This window comes from Tiliqua scincoides, chromosome 2 (assembly GCF_035046505.1).
Source record: "Tiliqua scincoides isolate rTilSci1 chromosome 2, rTilSci1.hap2, whole genome shotgun sequence".
NCBI lineage: Eukaryota > Metazoa > Chordata > Lepidosauria > Squamata > Scincidae > Tiliqua > Tiliqua scincoides.
Window position 1 is genome coordinate 188,575,051 of NC_089822.1, and position 24,115 is coordinate 188,599,165.

General features: G+C 40.9%; 1 protein-coding gene across 1 annotated transcript; it reads left to right on the forward strand.

The window, feature by feature from the left end:
• Positions 1 to 1,329: 1,329 nt before the first annotated feature.
• On the forward strand, positions 1,330 to 23,970 carry LOC136641715 (F-box/LRR-repeat protein 21-like). Its single transcript, XM_066617708.1, has 7 exons — positions 1,330 to 1,496; positions 2,420 to 2,504; positions 4,610 to 4,709; positions 15,111 to 15,570; positions 16,927 to 17,049; positions 18,248 to 18,419; positions 20,127 to 23,970. Exons 4-7 carry the CDS (start codon positions 15,199 to 15,201, stop codon positions 20,768 to 20,770), a joined length of 1,311 nt encoding a protein of 436 aa, XP_066473805.1. The 5' UTR covers positions 1,330 to 1,496; positions 2,420 to 2,504; positions 4,610 to 4,709; positions 15,111 to 15,198; the 3' UTR covers positions 20,771 to 23,970.
• The last annotated feature ends 145 nt before the right edge of the window (positions 23,971 to 24,115 follow it).

Genomic DNA, 24,115 nt, shown 5'->3' on the forward strand with positions numbered 1-24,115 from the left:
ATAATTTACCTATTATGGAAAATAAACATCTGTAATTATCAGATCTGTATAACTGATAGAACTGCAAGTCTATGGTCCCCTTTCTTATACAGTATACGGGTACTACTATTGCCTTAGTCCAGCTTTTGAGCACAATGCCAGATTTGTCTATCTCTGTGAAGAGAGAAGCCAAGTTTGCGAACGACACTAAACTTTACCAAGTGGTGAAGACCAGAAGGGATTGTGAGGAGCTCCAGAAAGATCTCTCCAGAAAGAATGGGCAGCAAAATGGCAGAAGCGTTTCAATGTAAGTAAGCGTACAGTAATGCACATTGAGGCAAATAATCAAAACTTCAAACATAGGCTAATGGGTTCTGAACTGTTTATGACAGATCAGGAGTGGGATCTTGGGGTACTGGAGGACAGCTCGATGAAAATGTTGATCCAACGGGTGGCGGTGGTGAGGTCTAATTCTATGCTTGAGATCATTAGAAAAGTTATTGAGAATAAAATGGCCAATATTATAATGCCATCGTACAAATCGATGGTAAGGCCTCACCTGGAGTATTGTGTCCATTTCTGGTCACCACATCTCAAAAAAATATAGTGGAAATGGAAAAGATGCAGAAGAGAGCAACCAGAATGATTATTGGGCTGGGGCACCTCCCTTATGAGAAAAGACTACAGCGTTTGGGGCTCTTTGGTCTGGAAAAGAGGCGCCTGAGAGGGGAAACATGATTGAGACGTACAAAATTACGCAGGATATGGATAGAAGAAAGTTCTTTTCCCTCTGACTGAATACCAGAACCAGGAGACATCCAATAAAATTGAGTGTTGGTAGAGTTAAATTACACAAAACCAACTGAGGCTAGTGGGGCCCACTGCCCAGTGAGAGTGCTCTGCCTGGGGGGGGACACCCCTCTGGGCTGCTCCCACCACAGACTCCTCTACCTGGTGGCGTAGCTGGAGGGGGGCCGCTTGCCCGCTCCCTGCCAGCCTGGGCGCTACGCCCCCCTCCAGCTACGCCACCGCCTCCACCCACTTCTTTCCCGACAGCCCTGCCCTGTGGCTGCCTCTCTCCTCAACACAAACCCTCGCTCCAGCCCCTCCTACAGAAGAAGCAGCGCCGTTCCCCCTCAGCCCCGCTGCTGTCCTCCCTGCGCCTACGGGACAGATTTCTTCCACCCATCTTAGGCTCCCTAGCAGAACCCCTTCGGCACAAAATGGCGGCGGAGCGTCACGTGACTCCGATGTTCCAACGGCCGCGGGGAAGCGGGCGAGGTGCGCACGCGCCGGAATCTGGGTCAACGGCTGTGTGCGTCCTCCCACCACGCATGCGTGGTGGAGCGAGGTACTGGTGGACACGGAGAGCTGTGTCAGTGAGGAGGCGCCTGCTTCGTCTTCAGTCCGCTGCCGGGGAGGCGACTTGGCCGGGCCTTGCGTGGGGCGGAGGTGTCTGCGAAGGTCTCCCGTTCCCAAGGTGGCGAGCCGCCGAGGCCGGCCGGTGAGAGCGTGAGGTGAGGCGAGAGAGAAAGAAGCCGTTGCAGCTCACTGCGCCACACGAACAGGCCTGCACGCGGGGGAGGGGGGAGCGAGGCGTCTGCGCATGCGCAAGAAGAGGCGGTGGGCTCGGGACCACCGGTGTAGGAGAGCAGTGGGCTGCCCCCGTCGGGTCCTCACCCGCAGGCTGGGGCGAGGCAGTGGGCTGACAGGCATAGGTGGGGCGGGGCAGGGCAGGAGCGGTGTGGGCGTCATCCCCATCCTTCCTCTGGTACGGCTGCTGTGCTCAGGAGCGCAGGCAGCATTTCCACAGGCAGAGCCCCTTCTCCAGTTACCCAGGCTGGTCAGGAGCCGCCCATTTCAGGCTTGCCAGTGGGGGCTGCCTGCCTGCCTGCCTAGGCACAGGAGCCTCTAGTCCTATGGAGGGTGGCCTCAGCCCCCTGGGTGGCTCATGCCGCAAGAGGAGGGAGCTGCACCTCCGAAAACTCTGTCTATTATTAGCCCTCAGCCCCTAATTCACTCTGAGCTGAAAATCTTCTGCTGACGTACAGGAGTGTGTTTCACGCATGCTTCACAGTAGTGTTTATAAACAGTTGTGGGGGTGGGCAGGGCATTAAATAAAACCATTGACATACCTGTAGTGAGCAGGTGTGGGGCAGGCTTCAGTTCCTGGTACTGCTCTCAGTTCTTTCATTGGTGGGAAAAGGTTAAAAAAAAAAAATTAAGCCCATTTCTGTCCAGCCCACAGGTGCACACATTTGATCCCTGTTGTGCATATGCAATGTTGGGCAGAACATTAACACAAGACCTTTTTAAGTGGGTTTCTCCTGTCTGCCTCTCATCTTGGCGAGTATCTGCTGTGGCAAGCTACGTGCCTTTTATCTTTGTGGGTGAATCTTTAGTGCTAACCTGGCTTTTTGGTTATTGCTTGCCTTGGCAGGTGTTGAAGAAGAAAGGGTCAGATGAACAGTTTAGGAATCTCCTTTGCAAATAAGAGGGCTTAAAGCTAGATTGAACAAACCACAGTGAGTATTTTTGTTTTTTAGTAGCAGCAGCAAATAAAGTAGAATATTGTAAGTAGGATGGAGGCAGGTGTTTATCACTGTTAGGCAATTTTAAGTGTTGATACTAAACCCAGGACACATTTTTGTAAATATGTAATACTCAGTTTTATTCTTTGCTTACTTCTTTGGGAGCTGGCAAGAATATTCTATAACTGCAAATTGGAATGGTGTGTGTGTGTTAGTTCCCAGTTTTTCCAGTCAAAGCAGCTTGACTCTAAGCATATTTACTGGGAAGCAAGTCCCTTTTGTTTAGTGAGGCTTATTCTCTAATAAGTATACATCAGACTATAAACTGAGCAAAATCTTGTTTTTGCTTGCTCTTCTATTTTACAATTTGTTTCATTAATGAATATGAGTCCATTTTATTTCACTTTCACTTCGCTGTTCATTTTGTTTACAGAAGATAGTTGTAAACTATTGGAAACTTTTTCACATTTGGGGTAGATTGTCCTGTTTGTAAACTGGGCACAAAAAGGACCCAAGAGATTGTACATGTATGAATCACCCTGCAAAACTATACCAGTATGAATACCAGTTTTTAATTATATTTGAATTGCAAGTTGATCATCAGATATCAAGTATATCATATATCAGTTACCAATATGCTTTGCGATACAGCACGAGTAGTCACTACATTATTAATGTATTCGTCATAGCAGTCACTTTGTGTTTGAGACATTTGTGTCATTTTAAGGGTAATTTAGCTCTAAATATAGCTGGGTCCTGTCAAGTATACTGATTTGATTTTAAATGGTTATTGGAAAACAAAGTCTTTTTAATGTTGCCTAGTTTATCTTGTCGAGAATAGCTGAACTATTATTCAGTTGAATACTATTGAATATGTATTACAAAAAGTCCAAATGTAACATGTTACCATAGAACGACCTATGTTCTTCTCTTGAGCTAGTAATTGTTTCAGTAGAACTTTTTTATAGTATTATTCATAGGGATTAGGGCAAGGTGTCGCCTCTCATAATCTGGGGCTATACTATATCATGACAGTATAGAAGTTAATGAAATAAGGGACCTAGAGGATCTTTTATTTGGTGTGTGTTTACAACATATCAATTTGATCTGTAAATGGCAGCCTTTGTTTTCTGTGTTCATGAATTCTTTCAAATTTGCCATACATTGGGATATCAAGCCCATTCTACACATGTCAAACATGTTTTAAGTTCAGTACCTACTGAGTTCCATCATAGCAGTTTAGAGATCACTGACTGAATCTCAAAAAGACATAAAGATTCAAAAAAGGGGTAAGTTCTACTTCTTAGTAATGATAATAGTAAAAATCCAATAAAAGAAAATTAGTATTAAACATTTTAACTAGCAAAATGCACAAAATCGGGGAGCAAGGGAGTATTTCAATAAGGTTTTTCCAGGCATCTAAATAGCGAAAGCTTGAAATGCTTCTGTATGCAGAAAATGCTTCTGTATGCAGTACTTCTTGCAAAAAATCTTGAGTTGTACTCTAACTTTTTTGTGGAATGCTGCATTGGCAGAAATTCTTTCCATTTACCAGAAGACCTGATATTGGACAAGGTGCTCTGCAGAAGGTAAATGCTTTCTGTTTGCATCCTTGCGTAAGTGCAGGCAGAAAAAGCTTCTGATGACTGAGTAGTTCTCTGCAGAAAATAGAATGCAACTTGTTGCATCAAATCTCCAAACTGCTTTTTGAATTTGGGAGGGGCACATAATTTAAAGAAACAGTTTTGACATTCTGTGGCATTTTCTGAGAACAATTATCCAGATAAAGAGATATATACATGTTTTTCTAAATTTTAGCTGTAGCCCATCAGGCTTAATGGTCAAGTAGTAAAGTGTTGAACAGCTTGAAGGCTACAACTTCAAACCCTTTCTGTTCCTTAAATTTTGTTTCTCAGTGCAAAAGAAATTGATTTCTTTGCCATGCCATCTTCTGTATCTGTCAGGGCGGTTGGGTAGTTTAAAGCATCATAATCATTTTAAGTGTTAAATTTTTTCACGTTACAGGATATTTACAAACTCTTTCTGAAATTCTGTTTTGCCGAACTAAGTTAAATTTTTTGAATATATATTTTACCTAGCCTAAAAGTGCAAGCAGACAGATGTGGTTGATTGCCCCATGGCCGCAGATAACTCGGTTCATTCATCTGGCATTAACTATAACTTGGACACGCTCTTTAGGTAAGAAAATGCTGATCCAAAAATGTATTATATAGTTTCAGTTGGGGGTTAAAGTGACCATACAGTCTCTGACAGACTACTGTATGCTACATTTCATCTGTGTGCTGGGTCTGTTGTAAGCCTTGGAAATAGACTGCAGAAAACTCTCCATGGTAACCCTTGCATTTCAAAAGTATAAAAGTTTTAAGATCGTAAGTCAATTTCGGTTATGAAATCATATAAATGTAACGTTTTGGTGTTTTTTTTAAAAAAATTAATTTATGTTACTTAAGCTACAAATGCCTGGTACCTAATAATGCAACAAGTCTTGCAGCAAAAAATACTGTAATTACCTTGTGATCAGTCATTATAGTTGAAATATCTTTAATAGGGTCTAACTAGAATGAGGATTTTGGCTTTTCTTGAATTTTGGAGAAAGGAGCTAATTTCAGTAGGTATTTTAGCCTTCAGCTGATGAGAGACAATTTAGTTATACCTGACCTTCACCCAATCCCTGCATAATAATCAGAGCTGCTCTTTGAGCCAGGCTGCTTCTGTTGATCCCTTGCAGGAAGGAGTTCTAGTTCTTAGGCTGCAACCCTGTGCACACTTTCCTCGGAGTAAGTTCCATCAAGCACAGTGGGACTTCTGAGTAAATATGCGTAGGATTGCGCTGCAAGTCTTATTTCTCACAACGTGCTAAGATCATCATCTGCACAAAGAATCATTTGAACTGTTTGAGCAGCCTAACTAGAAATGCAGACACTTTTAGCCAAGTCTGTAAGAAACAATCATGTGAAGATGAGAGGTCAACCTGACTATTAATTCTCAAACTAGTTCATTATGTGTTGCTAAGCTGGTATACCATGACACTAACTCAGAGCTATTGAATCTTCTGATTTTCATTCTTGTTGCAAACTGATTCAACAGAATTTGTGCTTGAAGTTTAAACTTTGTCAGGTAATGGAAACTACCTGGTGATCTGGGCTTGCAAACAGGTATTGAGGGAACAATCACTTGTTGATTACATTTATTATCCTATTATCTTCTTTGTCTGGTGCTGATGCATGTGAGTGCATTCCATCCCTCCTGCTTCTGGAGAAGAGGATAGATATACACAATTGTAGCACTTCATTATATTCCCATAAGTTGAGAAACATAATCAGTCAGTCAGTAAGACTGACTGACTGATTGTGTTTCTCAACTTATGGGAATATAATGAAGTGCTACAATTGTGTATTGTATTTGTCACGGGGTGGGGCAAGTCCCTTCCCCTTTAAAATGGGCTGGGTCAGGTGTAGGGTATTAACAACTAAGGAATAAAACCTGGGGTTGGGTGCCTGGAAAGGAGAGTGCAGGGGGAAGGAAGCTTATAGCTTGATAGTGGAAGCAATACTGAGATTTGTAAGTATAGTTTAACCTCTTTAAGATCTTTCTTGTTTTTAAAGCTATTGTGTTGCATATGGAAGTGTTTTTATGGAGCAATTGAACTCCCTTAAGTTTAATAAAAATCTTTTATGTAAAACATTTGGTGCAGTAATTGACCAGGGCATGTATGATATTGGGACCTGGCTTGGAGTAAGCAAAAAAATAAATAACCATTGCTCTTGAGGGTGGTGGAGGGGGGTTGAGTCCTGGCTGGGTTGGTGTCTCCCCTGGTCCTTCCCTACCCCAAGGGCAATGTTTGTTACAGTATTGGCATAAAATACAGAGAAGGAACAAAACAAAACAAAAATATACAAAGACAACACAACATAGACATCAGTCTTTTCCTCACATACTGCCCAGAGTTCCAGAGCTCTGCCTGGCAATTACCCCAGATAAAAAGACAGCGACCCTATCAAGGGTCTCAGAGTCAGATGTGGAAAGGAGAGACTGAAGCATGATTGAGTCCTCCCAGCCCTGCATCCTAGTTAGCAAAGGGCCTAGATATTTCTTGCGTGAGATGTCATGAAGTGGGCAGTAGAAAAGGGTATGTGTTATGGTCTCAATACAAACCCTACCACACTTGCATTTCCTTTCCGAGTAGGGAATACCACTGAACCTGCCCGATAACACAGCTGATGGAAGAGCATTACATCTTGCAAGTGTGAATGCTCTCCGAGCCTGTGGGCACTCCAGGTGATAAAAGAAGGAGGCCAGTTTCCCAAAACTGATTGGAACATGGAGATAGAGTGGAGAGCATGTGGTTCTGGCGGCACTAAACAGCTCTTGTTGTTCAATGTCAAGAATTCTTTCTTTGACGATTCTGTAAGCAGCATCACAACCAATCATGCCTAGCTCTGCAGTGTCCAGCCCTGTTGACTTGAGCTTGGTTAGAAGATCAGTGATCTCTAATGGCAGGACTGAATCCGACAATAATTGGAGCATTAGACCAGAGGAGGTAGGGTTAAATGAAGTCCTAAACCAAAATTTCAGTAATCTAAGCCAAGCAGTCGTCTTTAGCCGAATTAACCCCACCTCGAGACACAGAACCGAGTAGGGAACGCACCTTGATAAACCCAAAATCTTCCGCAGAAAGGAGGCTTGAATGAGTTCTAATGGTTGGTTAATAGCCTTATACCAGATGGGAGAGCCATAAAGGACCAGGGAAAGAATCTTTCCCTTAAACGCCTCCAAAGCGGCTGGAACATAACCATTGCCGCAGGTAAAAAAGAAACGGGAAATAGCTGAGGACGCCAGTTTGGATGCGTTCTGCACTGCCTTACCATGAAAATCCCAAGTGAGCCTGTAATGGAAGTTGATTTCCAGGTACTTGAAATGCTTAACCTGCTCCATTTTATTGCCATTACAAGACCACTTAAAAGCCTTCCATCTATTGGCAAATATCATTATCTTAGATTTAGCATAATTGATTTGCAATTTGTTGGACAGAAGATACTCTTCAGTGCGATTCAGCAGACGTTTTAGGCCAATCCTAGTACGGGATATCAGTACTGCATCATCCGCATACAGAAGTAGCAGCACTTGGCTTGCGCCAAGCTTCAGGCAATGGCTATCTACTTCCTTCAGGGATGGGGCAAGGTCGTTTAGAAACAGATTGAAAAGCATGGGGGCCAAGACACAGCCCTGTTTGACCCCTTTGTTGATAGCGATGGAATGAGTTAGATTCCCACTCCAGGAGCGTCTAACCCGGCATGAAGTATTTAGATGGAGGGACCTAATCAGCAGCAACAATCTTTTATCAATCCCCATGTTTTCCAACTTGGACCAAAGAAGCTCCCTATCCACAGAATCGAAGGCACCTTTCAGATCAAGGAAGGCTACATAAAGGCGAGCCTTGCATATCCTAACCTGCTTATGGGCCAAATGAGATAGGATCAAGCAATTATCCAAAGTTGATTTGCCCCGACAGAAGCCAGATTGCTCGGGGCCTAAGATGCCTTGCGAAGTAACCCAGAGAGTAAGTTTATTGCATAGATATTTAACATAAATCTTACCTATTACAGAAAGCAAACTAACGGGCCGAAAATTTCCTGGTGTGGTAGGGTCACCCTTTTTATGGATAGGAATAACTGTCGCTGTAAGCCAGACATTAGGCAATAGGCCAGAACTGTCAATCACTGTAAAGATGTGGGCAAGTAACTGGGCCCACCATTCCGGATCGCCTTTTAAAAGCTCAGGTGGTATCTCATCTGGACCTGCAGCCTTCCCTGGCTTCAATTGCATAATTAGTTCTTTAATTTCCTCAAGGGTCACAGGAGGCCAGATAGGCAGATCCACAGAGATGAAGTCAGGGTAGGTGTCTGGGGATTTGCTCTTATCATAAAAAATGTCTGTGAAGTGTTGAACCCATGTAGATGATGGAATAATAGCAGGGTCGTATGTTTCTGATCTACACGAACCTGCTACAACTGCCCAAAATTGTTTATTATTTTGTTGTTGAATTGCTTGATGCAGCTTGTTCCATTGAGTTAAAATAAACTTTTTCTTTTTCTCTGTCAATAAGTTGTTTTTTAAGGATAGAGTATTTAACCAAACAATCGGAGTCATTGTACTTTCTAAAATCTAAATAAGAAGCCCTAATACACACCTTAAGATTCCTACATTCACTGTCAAACCAATCCTTTTTGTCAAATGCACCACAGGATTTAACCAACTTAGGCTTGGTACTCAAAACCTTAAAAACGTGACCAATAAAACCTTCAAAGGATTTGATTTGAACAAGGGGATCCGGATCCTGTAGAATGGCCGATAAAAAATCTCTGCTTGCTGGTTCCGTACTTAGACGATGGAAATTTGGGGAAAGGGCACTGTTAGCCACAATTTTATACCTACACTCTGGATTTGTATCCATCTCAGCTTGTGATGGAACACTCCCAGAATGGAGGTCAAGGACCAAGATTAAAGGTAGATGGTCACTAAGGGTTAGGTCCCCAATGGCAAAATCTTTCACATGATGTTTCATTTTAGTGGAAACTAAAATGTAATCCACAACGCTGGCACCACGAGAGAAACACAATGTAAAAGCACCTGTCAGGCTCAGACTAGGAGTGGAATAAGGGATAGGCGGGCGTATACCACTCAACACTTGCCCAGTCAGGAAGGTCAGTGGCAAATTGCATGGGTGTGTTAGGCTGTTTACTGACTTCATCCTAAACAAGGCTCATCTGCTTTGTGAAACACTTACTTTGTACATAGAAAAGCACTACTTGAAAGCCAGTTTCTGAACATAATTATTAAAACAAAATAAGTTTGAAGAAATAAATAGTACGTGGCCACATCAGCTGGTCACGTCAATTGAATTTTTGTATATGTCAAAATGCATTTGTATATTGGGGAATTTTGTTTTTTGCAGGTACACAATGTTTATTATAGACTTGTAGTGATATAATTTGCTTATATTGTATTTTCATTGACATAAACGATGTTTTAAAAAATAATTTAAGAAAAAACAGAACCTGGCCTCGATGAGATTACAGTCTACAGTACTACCTGTCAGAGGCATTGGAATGAATTCTCTTCAACCTCCATCAATCTCTTAAAAGACCTTTCTTATGAAATTTATTTCTCATACATATTGCGTGTAGTAGTATGCATAGTACAAGTGCATTAAATAGTTGTTTGGTGAAGGGTAAAAGTATCCCATTTCTGTAAGCTATTTGAACTAATATTAAGCAACTGCAGGTACATTCTTCTATGGCAAAATTCTAGCTCCATAATATTTTTGCAGGTTCTTAATGGTCACTTGTTGGTAAGTGATATTTCATAGGTTAATAAGTTCTGGGTATTTTCAGTTTCAGATCACTAGCATGGAGTGATTTTCTTACATCAGGCTTAGTTCTGACACTTAACTCAGTCCTTTGTATGGGTTTCTTAGACTTGGCAGGTTGGTTTTCTTTGGTGGATGACTTCACAGGTCAATCATTCTCCTGGGACCCCACCCTGCTCTCAAATTAAGGAATTCATTCCCACAGACAGGATGACTCATCAGTGGGATGGCTGTTCAGACACCAGAAAGGTACTTGTGTTAGACAGGAACTTCCACATTCTCTGGACGTATGTGTACATGTGCACCTCTAATTCAAGGCTACTTGGCTTGTACAAGTAGAGATTAGACTATAGTTGATGTCACATGAAGAAAGTATGTTTGAATCTGTTTTGAAACATACTGACTTTTATGAAATATCTTGTGTTCAAAATTTGTTCAGAATAAAGTAGAAGCTATAGTTCTCTGAGTTTTAAGTAAGCAATATTTCACAGTAGTCCCTGACACCCAACATTTTATGCTAAATAGTTCATCCTGGGTACTTGACATTTTAATGCGTCAAGAGGTCATGACCCTGTTGTGTACTTTTGTGAGCGTGTGCCTTGGTGTACATGTTCTTAGTCTTGTTGGTATACTGCTAGGAAACACAAACTGTGTGCTTGGTATTGTAAAGAACACATAAGTTGCGTTGTATCATTGTAGAGTCTTTTACATTAGGATTCAGCAGTTGGAGGCTTTCAGGTCTCCTGCCCCTGAGTGCTGTTGTCTAGCTAAATGTGGCATTTTTGGCAACATAACTTGTTGGCAAGCAACTGAACGGTATGGGGGTGGGTATAGACACACCCCTTTGGAGGTAATGATTGAATAGTGCTGTCCCAAAATTCCTTTTGTTCTTTTTGGCAATATCCAAAAATTGAATGGCCCTAATTTTTTTATAATGGGGTTTCTCTGAAAAAAATGATTTAACAGTGATCTTGCCATTTTTGTTTTTCAACCACATATAGAGGTTATCAAATTAAACTTTTAAATAATGTTTAGCCTCTTAGAGGTGTCCCTACCCATACCTGATTATGCATTGGGTTTTATCACTGACGTCACTACTGAGAGGCTCAAGGATTGGCATAGCCAGATGGATCCCCAATAGGTTGGCCCGTAGCCAGTTTCTGACCTGACCAACCTTGACGCAATCCATGGGCTTAACGGAATTTCTCACAACAGGAGGTGAAATCTCACTGGTCACAACAGCTCTTAGCCCTTTACTGTGATCAGCAGAAGAAAAATAAATGAGGCTTTAGAAATCACAGGAACTGAAGAGTCTTGCTAGATCACATGAAATATCTGTCTAGTCTGTTTCTCAAGCTGTGCTCCTGTCTCCTCCAGAGGGAGTTCTGAGAGTGTGGGAGAACACGCATGTCCTCTCTGGCCCTCCAAATGCCTTCTAAGGACTTCCAGAGGGCCAAGAAACCTCCCCAGCCCTCAGAACACCCTCCACAGTCAGTGAGAGCACATCTCCCATAGGGTCCATGTGAGTATTGCCTTGAGGTTTGGGGACCCACGGATAATGAAATCCACAGGTCACAAATCCATGGATACAGTGGTTTTGCTGTATTCCTACTGCAGTTAATGCTTATATTGCAAACCTTCCTTGGCTGCTAACTAATTTCTATAACCTGTTCAAGGTTATCTTGTTTGTGCTCATGTCTAGTCTAGGTGAGTAATTTTATCTAGAATTGAACATTAAATCCTTCTATCTGCAAATCGGTTCTGTCTTAATCATTGATGAAAAGGTTTTGAATTTTCCCACAAAATAAAAACAGTCCTCTTCAATCGGATATCGTAAGGCAGTGGTTTTTAAACACTCAGGGAGAGTTTGAACTGCAGTAAGTTCTTGCAGGGGTGGGGGGGAGGCAATGATGTGATCCCCAGGATGCACTGGGATGCACTCACCAGTCTCTGCAGCAGCCTGTTGGGGGTGTGGGGAGCCCTGTGCGAGTTTTTGCAGAGTGCCCCACAACTTAAAAAGTGAAAGTGGGGTGATCACGCTCTGCTTCTGCAAAACGAAGTGGAGTGGGATCACTGCGCTTTCACTTTTTAAGACCTGTTGAGCTTTGCAGAACGTAGCGCAGGGCTCCCTGCAGCACCAACAGGCTGCTGCAGGGACTGGTGAGTGCATCCCAGTCCCTGCAGCCCCCTTAGTGACGCGATCATGGGGATTGCGTTGCTGCCTCCCCACTGCCCCTTAAGGGAAAAGTGGCCAGGGCTCTCTGACTGGGGTGTCATGACACTGCAGTTTGAAAAACCCTGCCTTAAGGGGAACCTTAAGGTATCCAGGTACCTTTAGGGAAAAAAAGACCTTGAGTTCTTATATAGCAGAAGAGTTATTCTGTGTTGTTTGCCGCAGTGTTAATTTAAATGAAATCTAAGCCTTATCTTCAACATTTGTTCAGCTTTTAGTGAGAAATACAGTTTCAGGGGGTGTATGAATTAAATGTAAGCTACAAGTATTTAAATCTGCCCATGATTGTTCCAGTTTGGAAGAGATTGAGTTTCATCCAAAGCGCTTGATGGGTTGGTGTAAGTCCTTTACGTTGATCCAGGAGTGTCACAAATGTGCTATAAGGCACGTCTGTAATGATTCAAGAACTGGGTAGGCTGCTGTGAGGATGGACACCAGCAGGAGTCAGATCCTGCCTCAGACCTGGCAAGTTTGCGCTGGCCTAGGGAGGCCAGCACGGGTGGTTTGGAAAGGTGGTGGTAGGGCAGAACAGGGGGGATGGCAGGCCAATGAATGGACAAGGCTCAGCACTGAGGCTGGATCCTAAACCTCCTCCCGTGCCTCCCAGGGTTAAATCAGGCTGTTTGGATTTGCACCAGCAATTTCACTGGTGCAGACTCGAGTAGTCCCCTGAAGTGGCTGCCACACTACATGGCATAAGGGAAAATAAAATCCCCTTACTCAGAGTTGCACAGCTGCCATCTCCTACCCTGTGCTGAATACAATGCAGGCCTGGTGGCCTGCCTTTTCCATCGCAGGATAGGATTGGGCTGTCCTTCACATGTTGAAGTGTGACCATTTGCAGATATGGCAGTTCACCTGTTCATCAATTTTTTGCTTGAGTAGTGCATATATTTTCAAAGGGTTTTTGCACCACCTTCATGTAAAGGGGGGAAGGGATTGTATTTTGGTAGATTTAAATATGGTATTTAAAATCTAGCCTGGGCTGTATCTGGTAATTGGAAAAGCAGTACCCAGCTTCTTTCAGCCAACTTTGCAAGTCTTTTACTGTAATGGTACTACAATTTGTAAGGGCTTAGCTTTCAGGTGTTAGTATATGTGCAGTGTTGCAAAGTTTTAAAAACCATATAAATGGAAATTCTGTTGAAAGAGAGGGCAATTATCTATTATAAATATTTATATCCACCTTTCCTTTCCCCATCAACAAATGCCCAAAGCAGCCTCACATGTGCCAAGTAATTCATTTGGAAGAATGTCAGATTTGATAGTTTTCTATGCTACCTCAATTTTGAAAGTGCAAATAATAAATATAGGATTACATTATCTGTACTCTGTAGAATGTCTTTCCAATAAACCTCAAAAGATTCAAAGGAAGAGATAAACATTTGAGGGACAGATATGTCTGCAATTCTATACACATTTACTTGGAATTAAGTCACATTGAATTCAATAATCACTATTTCTGAGTAGACATGTACAATACAAGACTGTTGTAAATTTTTCACTTTGGCCTTTGATTTTGGTGGCATATAATTTGAACACACATGGGGGAGCAAGATTGCATGTAGCCAATCTCTATATGGCAAATGTAAAGTCTGATTTTTTTTTAAAAAAAAGTATGTAAAGCTGTACATAAGGTGTTTCTTCCATGCAGTTGAAAACTCTGTTCTTTCAGCATTCCTAACTGCATGGCAAAAACCCTCCCTCTGTACAGCTACATGCACAGGGTATTTTTCAGATTTCATATCAAATGCATGAAGGTCAAGTACATGTCATCTTGCTACCTTTCCCTTTCGCACATTTGATAACACTGGAAAAGGGCTAGAGTCTCAAGAGAAATTAAATATAATCAATATTTTTTCTGAAACTGACAGGAGTTGTTAGCAGGGGCTTGCAGTTACCTGCTGCTGGTGTCCTGTTATATCCTTGAACATGAACTTGTAGTTTTTTTCTAAATTTTGATTAGGTTTTAATTCTTTCAAGAAAAGAAATACAGTAGATGAAATCAGTAACCATGGTTCTGGATTTTCCCTTATTTTGTTATCCCTGAGTAGTTTTATATGCAGTTGTAATTTATGTAACTCTAGTCAGATTTTTTTGGGGGGAGGGGGAGATATTCATGGTGTGTTTGAATTTTTAATCTGCCAAAGTACTAGTCCAGGCACAAAAGGTTGTCTAAATTGTCCATAAACATGACTTGATATGTCACTGAGCAAATCAGTGAAGTACAATAAGCGTTTACAGCACCATGGAGCTTGAACACAAGCTTGAAACCGCCTGATGGTTCAGCTAACCATGGTCCATGTAGCCCAGTATTGTTCACCCTGAACACTGACCCTTGCTGATTGTCGTGGGTGTGCCTTACCGCACATTTGCGACACTCAGTGCTGGCACAGGGCCGGCACTCCGAGCTCAGGATTGGGTTCTCAGAGGTCTTCTCTGAGCTACTACCAGAGATACTTGAACTGGAGATGCTAGGGATTAAACCTGAGACCTTATATACTCTGCTTTTGATCTGCTACTAAGCTATGTGCCTGTCCTTTCACTTTTGGTTGTATGAAAATTAAAGGTAGCAGTAAATAACATACAGTATTTACTGATTTTGATCAAGTAGAGTTTTGGTTTTACTCTGCCCCAAAGGTATGGCCATCAGAGAGAGTGAGAGAGAAAGTGCATGCAGAGCAGTACTAACCCACATTGAGTAATCTTATATATTGTGTAAATTAATGTCACAGTAAGGAAGCTCAGATTTCTAAGTATTAGACCGCAAAATTGTTTGAGAAGTATCATGTGTCCATATTAACATCTAAATCTGTCAAATACCTACATCAACTTTACAGGTGGATAATCTGAATTATCTTGTTAAAATTTATAGCGTATACTACTCATTTTAAAAAAAGTGGTTTTGTTTACAGAGTATAGGTATAGGTACTTTAGAATTCTAACTTGTGTTTTTTGTCCTTCTGCGCACTTTTAGAGATCTACTGCACTTGAAAACATACAGAAAGCTTTGTAGCTTGTACACATCCCAAAACTCTTGTACGTGAAATCATTTTGCTCTCGGTATGAAGAGGGTCAGGCAGACAGTTAAATCCGAAAATCCAGTTCTTCAAACACTACAGAGAACAAAAAAACAGAAGACGGTGTTCTATAATTCGGCATTTGATTCATCTTATCCCTATATTCTGATGGACTGGGGAAGCCTCCCACACCACGTGGTCTTGCACATCTTTCAGTTCCTACCTCTTGTTGATCGTGCTCGTGCATCTTCAGTTTGCCGAAGATGGAATGAAGTGTTCCATATCCCTGATCTGTGGAGAAAGTTTGAATTTGAGCTTAATCAGCCTGCTACTTCTTACTTGAAGTCTACTCATCCAGATCTCATCCAGCAGATCATTAAAAGACACGCTAATCACTTGCAATATGTCAGCTTCAAGGTAAAAATCCTGTTTTGTTTGAGTAACACAAAGAAGCAATAGTTGCTATATATAATACTTTCAATAGTTGAGAATATTTAACTGATGTGTATACAGTAGTATTTTAGAATATGTATTTGGTAAAATGCACTCAAGTGTTTGTAACTATGTATACTAGTGTGTTATTTTTTTGACAGTAGGAATTTCTAGTAGAAATGTGTGTTGCTTTTCTGTGTCACTTTTATTTAATAACAGAGTTGATTAGAATATCCTTTCAAATGCATCTTCTAGTGTTAACCACATACTTCAAATAGTTAATACTGAAGTTGCTGTAGGAGTATACTAAGGTGTAAGAATTAAGAATAAAAGTACCAACAGTTGAACATTAAACTGAGCCACTTTCTTTGATAATTTTGATATAATTTGAATGAACACTGGTTGCCTTTAGTCCTTTTATCCATGTAGAATTTGGAATAAATTTGTTTTTTTAAACTCAGTACAAAATCCCATTTCCATCACATGGACTTCAGTGCTCAGAAGCTCCCTTGTCGTCATAACCTAGATGGGTTTAGGCAGTCTTTAATTACTTGATTTTGTCTGTAAACCGCTTTGAGAACTGTTTTATGGGAATGTGGTTTATAAATACTGTATAATAATAAATTAAGTGATGGGCAATCCGATTCTAAAGGCGGCGGTGGCGCTGGGTGCAGTGGTGGCAAAGTGGCTACTACTGCATCCTGCAACTCCGCGGCAGCCACCTGTGGTCTCGTTGGGGGAAGGAGACTTTTGTCGCCTTCCCCCAGGCAAAGCCCTACAATGGGGTTTCTCAAGTCTCTGCTGGCACAGACTTGAGACCCCTCATCGGGCTGTCTGCCTGACATGGAGTTCAGGAGTTTAGCTCTGTTCTGCCAGTTCCTTGCCCCACCCCCATTCTGCCCACTCCTTGCTTTCCTCCAACACTTCTTACCTCTGGCCAGTACTGCTGGAGCACCGGCCAGTTTTGTGAGCAGCACTGAGGTTCAACGTGAACTGTCGCTGGCCCAGCACTGGTAGCCCCTCCTCTCTGGGTGCCACAGATGTGCTTTACGTTTGCAACACCTGGCACTGGAGCTCAGTACAGGTGCTGCAACTGTTTACGATTGTGCCCTGTGAAGTGTTACTGAAAACTTTCATTACATCTCTAGAGAAGACTTTGGATAAATTTGCCCGAGAAGATTCAACCTGCTCACATTCTTAGGTCTGTTTAGGACTGTAATGGAGCAGAGAAGAAACTACAACACATCTAGCACTTTGTATTAGTGCTACTTATTGGTTTCAATTTATATAATATACATTGTGTCAATAACTTCAAGTGAAGTGCTGTACACTTTTTTCCAGGTTGACAGTAGTACTGAATCTGCAGAAGCAGCATGTGACATTCTTTCTCAACTGGTAAATTGTTCTATAAAGACACTTGGCTTGATTTCAACTGCAAAGCCAAGCTTCATGAATATTTCCAAGGTAATCTTCTGAATTTCAAGTTATACATGGAAATGAATTGAGTTGCATTTTTGCAGTGTCACCTAAAAGACAGTCCATTAAGCATATAATAAAGATTTCAAGATAATATTAAGCATATAATAAAGATTTCAAAATTGAAGATTTCTAGTATAATTTGGAATAATGTGAAATCTCTTGGGGAATTAGGGGTGTTTTGGGTGAGGAAGGTACTAGGACTACAGTGCAGAAGCCAATTTTATCCAGGATATTCAGTCAATAAAATGGACATGCATTTAAAGTTTTTAGGTATTTTAAATAATAATAGTTTGCTACAAGCTTAATCTGTGGGTTGTTTGTGACTAGCAATACTTGAATGCTAGGACAGTAAGATCCATTTCATGGTCATTTGTCTGTGCAATGTTCTTGAAGTATTTTATTTTCAAACATTTTTCTTTTGAAAAAGCACCTGATTTTGGCTTGTTTTGGAACACTTTACATAGTAGCAATACAAATGTTTGTGCTATTATTTGTTGTCAGAATATTCCAGCAAAAACATACATTTGCAGGCATGTTCCCAAAATGTGCTGTTTCCAGAAGCTGAAGAAGAAGCTGAAATTGGTGGCACATTGTGACATTCTTAGTTAGCTGTTCGGGAACTAATAAATATTATAATTTGTGTTATTGTTACCATGTGTTGAGAGGCAAAGTTCTCTTTATTATGTTCAGCCAATAATTTAGATTGGCAGACTATGCTACCTTTATGAAAATATTAACTCATGTCAGGTTCCAGTATACATAATAATCGTAGTGACTAGAGACCATCCTGTGTGTATGCAAGCTTATCTGTAATCTACACAAAACCCAAGAATAAATGTGATGGGAAATGCTGAACTTGTGAATTGCTGTGTTAAGGATTGTGGATGAGTTACTTGTTAAAATAGATGCCTCCAAAATAATAATTTAATATATTTCAGTCCCGTCTTTCTCCTGGTTAGGATAGCCATTACTACTATTTGATTTTAACTCAACAAGGTGGCATGAAGTCTGCTCAAACCAGAGATGTGTAAAAATTAATAGTTTGGGTTTTTTTAGACATACTATGTTCTTGTCACTTTGGGCACAGGTCTTTGTAGAGAAGCAGGTATTTTTAATGTATAATTTTTCAATGCAATGGATTATGCATAATCCTTCATGTTTTCCTTCATGTTTATCTGAATAGGCTCATTTTGTATCAGCACTGACAGTAGTATTTGTCAATTCCAAGTCATTATCTTCCATCAAGATTGAAGATACACCAGTAGATGATCCATCCTTGAAGGTCCTTGTTGCCAACAATAGTGATACCTTAAAACTGCTTAAAATGAGTAGCTGTCCTCATGTGTCGCCTGCTGGTAAGTAGTAGATCTGAAACAGTGAAAATATGTTCTTAACTATAGCTTTCATCTTATAAGAAGAGCCCCACTGGATCAGACCAAAGGCCCATCTAGTCCAGCTTCCTGTATCTCACAGTGGCTCACCAAATGCCTCAGGGAGCACACAAGGCAGCTGTCACAACCTGCGTCCCGGTGCCCTCCCCTGCATCTGGCAATCAGAGGCAGCCTGCCTCTAAAACTGAGAACTTGCACATGCCTACTATGACTTGTAACACGTAATGAACTTATGTAATGAAATAGTTGATACTGAATTACTTTTATTGACATTTTATTTAATTGAATGTTCCTGCAGAGTTACCTTGCCAAAGAAAACTTTCATGCTATTTCTTAATCTAGCTTGCTTCCCCCCCCCCCCCCAAGTTTATGAAATTAGTTTATCAATTTTTTTTCTTTCTGTTGGGAAAAGTTCTACATTTTTAAAAATTCGGTTTCAGTTTTTTTGCCTACAAGAAAATACAGGGTTGCTTTAAAACAAAATTTTTTCTAATGGCCTGGTCTATATGGATCTGATGTTATGAGTTTTTAGTCTTAATTTTCAGTTTTGTTCTTGGTGCTGTTGAGATTCTTTAACTAGCCCAAAGCTATTAGCTGCTTTGCTGGTCCCTTAGTGGAAGAGCTGCATCATCAGCAAAGCATTGTATCTCATTTGGCTCGGTAAGGGATGCTTCTAGAGCAGCCATTTTCAACCACTGTGCCATGGCACACTAGTGTGCCACGAGTGGTCCACAGGCGTGCCATAGGAATTTGGGGGAAGATCATTTATTAACAGGGCCATTCGGGATGTGAGCCCCCCACTGGCAGTATGGTATGCCTTGTCAATTGTCAAAAAGCTGATGGTGTGCCATGACCAATTTGTTGCCTTGCCAGTGTGCCATGAGATGAAAAAGGTTGAAAATCACTGTTCTAGAGTGTTGGTATAGTACAGGGGTGCCCAAACCCCGGCCCTGGGGCCACTTGTGGCCCTCAAGGACTCTCAGTGCGGCCCTCAGGGAACCCCCATTCTCCAATGAGCCTCTGCTCTCCAGAGATTTGTTGGAGCCTACACTGGCCCAACGCAACTGCTCTCAGTGTGAGGGCGACTGTTTGACCTCTCACGTGAGCTGTTGAATGAGGGCTCCCTCCACTGCTTACTGTTTCACATCTGTGATGCAGTAGTGGCAGCAAAGGAAAAGCTGGTTTTGCTTTGTGCAAGGCCTTCTATACGCCTTGAGCTATTGGAAGACCTTCATGCAGTCGTATAAATTCATCTTTAATATATTCATTTATGTAAACTTACGTAAATTTATTCAGATTTTAAATGTAAATTAATTACTTTTCCCCCGGCCAACGACACAGTATCAGAGACATGATGTGGCCCTCTTGCCAAAAACTTTGGACACCCCTGGTATAGTAAGATATTTGCTGCCCTATTAAATATCTTAGACCTCACTCTATAATGGTTGCTTAAATGCAAGCCAAACAATAGAAGTTTCTAATTTGAAAATCTTTTTAAGCGGCTCAGAAGTCAGGCAAAATCTAGATTCAGTATAGTTCAAGTGTGTGAGCTTCTGATGATTCTTGATCTTAGAATTGGAAATAGTGTTCTGCCATAGTAGAAAGGGAGAAGAAAACATAAAATATATATTTTCTGCTCATTGTATTGAATTTGTTTCTTTTAATTCCTAGGAATTCTTTGTGTTGCTGATCAGTGTCATGGCCTTAGGGAGCTTGCTCTTAATTACTACCTACTAAGTGACGAACTGCTGCTGGCTCTTTCAAGCGAGAAGCATGTTAATCTTGAACATCTCCGTATAGATGTTGTAAGTGAGAATCCTGGACAGGTTGAATTTCATACCATCAAAAAGCAAAGCTGGGATGCACTTGTTAAACATTCCCCCAAAGTCAATATTGTAATGTACTTTTTCCTTTACGAGGAAGAATTTGATGCATTCTTCAGGGAGGAAACTCCGGTGACACATCTTTACTTTGGCCGTGCTGTAAGCAAAGCTATGCTTGGCCGTATTGGAATGAACTGCCCAAGGCTCATTGAATTGGTTGTTTGCGCAAATGGCCTTCAACCACTCGATGATGAACTCATTCGTATTGCTGAACGCTGTAAAAATCTGACTGCCATGGGACTTGGTGAATGCGAAGTTACCTGTCGAGGCTTCATTGAGTTTGTAAAGATGTGTGGAGGCAGGCTTACCCAGTTATCCATTATGGAAGAAGTGCTTATTCCAGATAATGACTACAATCTGGATCAAATTCATTCTGAAGTTTCCAAGCACCTGGGAAGATTGTGGTTTCCTGATATGATGCCAACGTGGTAAATCGTCCATAGGACAAATGGCCAAAATGGTCAGAACTGATTGTGCAGGGTGTAGCTTTCTATGCAAATAAGGAATCGTAAATATGAAACATTATGCTGAATTATTTTCTTCCTTAATTACTTGCATAGTGGCAGTGCTATGCCACATTCAAAAATGGAATAGAGTATACTGAATAGCGTACAAACTGAAAGTATGTCTATAAGGTAATAAGTCCTTAGTTTATCCTCCAGTTAATAGGAGCATTTTTAACTGATCTGTGTTTAATTGTTAAGCACTTGGTTTAGTACAAGGTACTACAGTACTAGTTTTTTTGGTGTGGCTAAACAGTTTGGCCTACTTGGTAAAGTTCGACTAATGACTGTCTGGAACTTTTGGTTGAAGTGCTATTTCTCCTGTTCTTGTAAACAGCAGAAAACAGTGCTAATGTACAAACTTGTAAACAGTTTGTGTTGTGAAACCTGACATTCGTTTGTATTAATATTGTGGCAAAATACGAGTTTTTACTGCAACAGGACAACTATGTAAATGCACTAGTTATCACTGATATTCACTTACATGATGAAGAGTTTCTCTTATGGTCTACTGTAGAAATGTGTGCAGAAAATATTGGTTGGGATATACCAGTATTATGATGAATTATGGATGGCTAATTATGGGGTGAATGGCCGACTGGGGTACTGCAGACATAGTGATCATAAGCAGGTCAGTCAACAAACTAAGCCCAACTAGTCCCCTTTGGAAAATTTGTTTTTTTACACCAGCCACTGCATAGTTTGCAGAGTAGCAGAACCAGCAATCTTACTATTCTTGTTTGATCTGCATGACATGACAGTGACCAGTTGCAAAGAACTTGTGACCCTTGCAGAGAACTTGTGACACTTAATGTACAGGACTCGGGTGTGAAAGGGGGCTAGGTTCTTACCTGTCCAACACCAATGCTCTTTATTATGCCACTTTTAACAGCTGTGTTTCTGAATGTTCTAATCTATAAGGTAAAGACCTCACTGAACTCATAAAAAAAACTTGTACAGACTTTTTTTTTTTTAGTAAAATTGTCTTAATTCCTGCAACCAAAGGATTGCCGTTGTCTTGTTTTTAGGTTGATTCTCCATTGCTCAAGCAGTAAATGATAGTTGCTGGGAAAACACAATTCACCCTCCAGCTAGTACAACAACAAAAAAAATTCTTTTATATTAGTATATAACCCAGTTTTGCAACTGTTTGATCTCTGTTCAGATTTTGAAGCCAGCCTTCAAAGGTGTGGTGATTTGGTTTCTTTGTTGTTCTTTAAAGGGTAAATACTTCCTTGCTGCACCATTCTCTTCTCCCCTTCCTCTCTGTATGGGAATTCACAGCTACTTTGTGCTGTTTTCTTTTTTTAAAGGCAGATAGGTGTTGGCCCTACAGCACAGCCCCGTTATGTTTTATGCAGATGTTTCTGTTGGTTTAAGGGTCATGGTTGGTTCATTATTCCAAAGAAAAAACCTATTTTAAGAAGTTCAACTAGGCTGCCCATAAGTACTATGGAGCTATCCCAGTCTCTGCCTATCTGCCGTTACCTGCTGAAGGTACTGTAAGTAGCTTCATTATGTGTTAGAGCAGCTTTAAACCAACAAAAGTTGATGTAAAGGAAGTTTTCATAAGGGAACATTCAAACGCTCAACCCCCAGTTGCAGCCTGGAATGGTACAATTGTAAGTTCCCATTGTACCACTTGAGCTGCAGCTGGGGTTGTGCATTTGAACATTCCCTAATGAAAACTTCCCCTGCATGTTGAAGACTGGCATGCTTTGGAGAAGTTTCCTTGCATGTTCCCAGACATGCTGTTCTTCTAGGAGCAAGAAAATTGTTTTCATGGTGTACAAATCCTTCTTCCTTGTGGCCTGTGTACAGTCCAGAAAAATCTTTACCCTTAATTTCACCTGATGTGAAGATCGGCCCAGAAATTTAAGTGGAAACAGCATTAAGCTGCTGTGTACCTGAATTCTCACCTAGTTTATTGTGTATCTGTGCAAGAAATAAGAAAATGGTGAAATTTCATCTCATTCAAGGGTTTGTAATAGTTTCTGCCAGAAGCTCTGCTCCTCTCCATCTTCTTTCCTGCAGATTCCCGTCTAACAGGAGAGCTCTGACTAAGTTTATGCTGCATCTCCTCAAAGTAGTACTTTGGCAGAAAAGTCCTATAAATTGGAACAAAAATTATATTATAAATCAGGGACAGACTGCAATTTTTTGTACATTTATCGGAGAATAGGTCCCATTATCCTTAGTGGAGATTATTTGAAATAAACATATGTGGGATGGTTCTTGTGCTCTGGCCCAGATTTGCAGCTGGAATTCTAAGCCTGCTGACTTGGAAGTTCAGTATATAATCCTTTGCTCAACATAAGGGTGGTGCTGAGCACTATACTTTTATTATTGTGTGAATCTAGCATTAACAGAACCAATCTCCCCTTATGGCAAACAAAGTTCTAAACTAAATTGTTAATCCCGTAAATGGAAGTCTTTTGAAAGTAAGCATTGCATGATTCATTAACATACTTTACTAAAAGAGAGAGGACAGCAACCTGTTATTCCCATAGGACTGTATTTTAGCGCAGATTTTGGTTGATCAGTTTTATGCACACTAACTGCATTTGGTTTAGTTTTAAATATTAGAAAAACTTAGAAGGTAACATTCTATGGTTAAGTAACATGTTTCCTTTGTTTTAGAATAAGCTATACCAGGATTTCTCAGTTGTGACCTTATGTCCAGTAGGTCCTGGGTTGGGTCCTCCCACCCACCTTGCAGCTGGTTGGCTCCAAATTGGAGCACTCCAGAAGCAATTAGAGACTGCACCCAACCTCTAGAAGCAGCTGGAAAGTCACGTCAGGGTTCATGATAGTGACTTCTGGTTGCTTCCAGAGGCCTGCGAAAGTTTTTGTTTTTAACTGAAATTGGGGAGACCAGGAAATTGCTCTTAAACAACAAATACTTTGGCAGTTCTCCAAGCTTTCTTCTGAAGCCATCTGTATATCATGATTATAACTGAAAAATTTTAACTGGTAATCTTTTAATGTTTGAAACAAAAACCAAACAGAGCCATTTCCATTATAAACCTAACTTTTCTATTGTGCAGTTGTGTACTGACAAGAGCATAACATTGTGAATAGAATTTCAGAACTTGATGTACAGGATAAAAATAAAAAATGAAGAAAAGAGTGATGTATTTCAGTTAATAAGCCTGGCTCATATATTAAAGAATTTGCCTTTTATGCGTCTTGTGATCACATACAGGTTAATGGGAAATTTAGAATATGAAATACCTTAATTTTTTTGCCCATGGAAGGAAGAATGGGTCATTTT

Coding starts and splice junctions, on each gene's coding strand:
- LOC136641715 (XM_066617708.1), top strand. CDS start 15,199: ATGAAGAGGGTCAGGCAGACAGTTAAATCCGAAAATCCAGTTCTTCAA. Junction 17,050..18,247: donor GCTTCATGAATATTTCCAAG/GTAATCTTCTGA, acceptor TTATCTGAATAG/GCTCATTTTGTATCAGCACT. Junction 18,420..20,126: donor TCCTCATGTGTCGCCTGCTG/GTAAGTAGTAGA, acceptor TTTAATTCCTAG/GAATTCTTTGTGTTGCTGAT.